This window comes from Lindgomyces ingoldianus, assembly GCF_010093535.1.
Source record: "Lindgomyces ingoldianus strain ATCC 200398 unplaced genomic scaffold BDR25scaffold_172, whole genome shotgun sequence".
Classification (NCBI taxonomy): Eukaryota; Fungi; Ascomycota; class Dothideomycetes; order Pleosporales; family Lindgomycetaceae; genus Lindgomyces; species Lindgomyces ingoldianus.
The window spans coordinates 1-1,720 of record NW_022985333.1 but is presented as its reverse complement, the minus strand read 5'-3'; the positions used below and the strand labels follow the sequence as shown (position 1 = coordinate 1,720).

Here is a 1,720-nt window from a genome sequence, read left to right as displayed (position 1 = left end):
CAAGCAAATCGTGCCTGCTTAATTGACTTAATTAACAGACTTAAATCCCTAGGATCTTAGGTTTAGTGGGGGATACAGGATCCTTTAGTGTGCGGGAGTAGTGAATATAGTATGAGGCAGCTCGGCTTTAAGGGACTTTAGAGTCGTGATAGTTGCCTAACTAGGCTTAGCGCCATATATCTGAAATTCCTCAACCCGCCCACCAACTTACCTGCCTCTACCACGTATACAAAGGCTGGCTAGACGACTGCCACCTTGGCTTTCAACGCTTGTGGGCAGAGTTTAAAGACGCCGCCTCTCCCGTCAGTACTCCAGAGCCTCCGCCGAAGCATGTAAATTTTCATCATCCTTTCTAGAAAGCTGTACTCTTCTAGGCGAAATGAGTAGGCTTACTCATCTTAAGGTCCAGATTCGGGGATTTACTCTGCGTTCATCTAGCCTCCCAGGGTACTTTGCCCTTGTCCTTAAACCACTCACTTCCATCCACGCCCCTAACTTCGAGGTGGATCTGCAATACCCTGTCCCGGACTCAGCCGCGAAGATGTTAGGTGAAGTACCGTTTCAGATCATTATTGGACAGCAACGCTGCCCTCCCGAACAAGAAATGCCTGGGAAAGCATATATTGCAGGTAGCTATCGTAAGTATGCCTAGGGATTAGCTAGTGGGGTATCAGAACTAAATGATAAAGGCAATTTTGGCCCCCCCGGCACGAACGCTCCTACTTCGAAGTGGAAACAGCGCCTGAGAATTGGGCAAAATCGGCGGCGCTAGCCTGTATGAAAGCTAGGGTAGTAACTAGAGAAAATTGACTAGTTTCCGCTATAATTCATTCTGCGTCGTTTCAGTTTCTTACAGCCTGGTACTCATTCCTGTTTCACTCGTCCTTACCGGTGCTCCCATTGATCTGATTCTTCTTACTTAATGGTTACCTTCACCGCACCTTCCTCTCTTGGAAGAGAGGGAGCCTACACTAGGGAAACCTTAAGTCTGGGGTACAATCCTCTTGTATGAACTTTCTCCTAGCTCTGCAGCCTCGACCCTAGCCTTAAATTTTGAGATACTCGACTCTTGTTGCTGGACAAATAATTCATCATGCCAGCGAGAATTTATACAATTTCCTGGCTAAAGAGCCTTACTTTAGTGATGCAATGTGTGGTTGAAGTTATAGTGTTGTATTGACTTGAGGCGCGACAGAATGATCGCACATGTCCTAGGTTTCCTTCCAGGGTTCCCAACCGTACGTACTACGAGTCGTAGTATACGACCCGTAATAGTCACGTGAGCCGTTGAAACGTAGGAGAGATATGAGTTGTAACGTATGACTAGAGGAGCGCCTATTACAGACTGTAGTACGTCTTAAAAAGGCAACTTTTCCTACTAAAATAGGACCTAATTAGACACATGTAGAATTATGTTAAAAGTGTGTTTAAAGTTATATTTTTAAAGTAATAATTAAGTAAAAACTTTAAAGTTTATAAAATATTAGCGCTTATAGTAAAAGCTAAAAGTAAAGTGTGCTATTTTATATAAATAGTTAGCTTTTTAGCTTATAAATTATTATTAATTTATTTACATCTATTATTCTACTTACTATAAGCTAAATGTTCTAATTTCTTTAGTGCAGTTGTCAGATTGAAGCACTGTTTCTGGGCTTCCTGAGATGAATGATGGGTTTGGATGTGATGTATGGATGATTGATTGATTGTATTGATTGTGTTT

General features: G+C 42.4%; 1 protein-coding gene across 1 annotated transcript; it reads left to right on the top strand.

Annotated features, from left to right (window-relative positions):
* Positions 1-379: 379 nt before the first annotated feature.
* On the top strand, positions 380-923 carry BDR25DRAFT_397584 (uncharacterized protein; the record flags this gene model as incomplete). The annotated part of the gene is made up of 3 exons (XM_033698515.1): positions 380-642; positions 690-775; positions 847-923. The coding sequence occupies 3 exons, from the start codon at positions 380-382 to the stop codon at positions 921-923; spliced, it is 426 nt and encodes a 141-aa protein (XP_033539322.1).
* Positions 924-1,720: the final 797 nt, after the last annotated feature.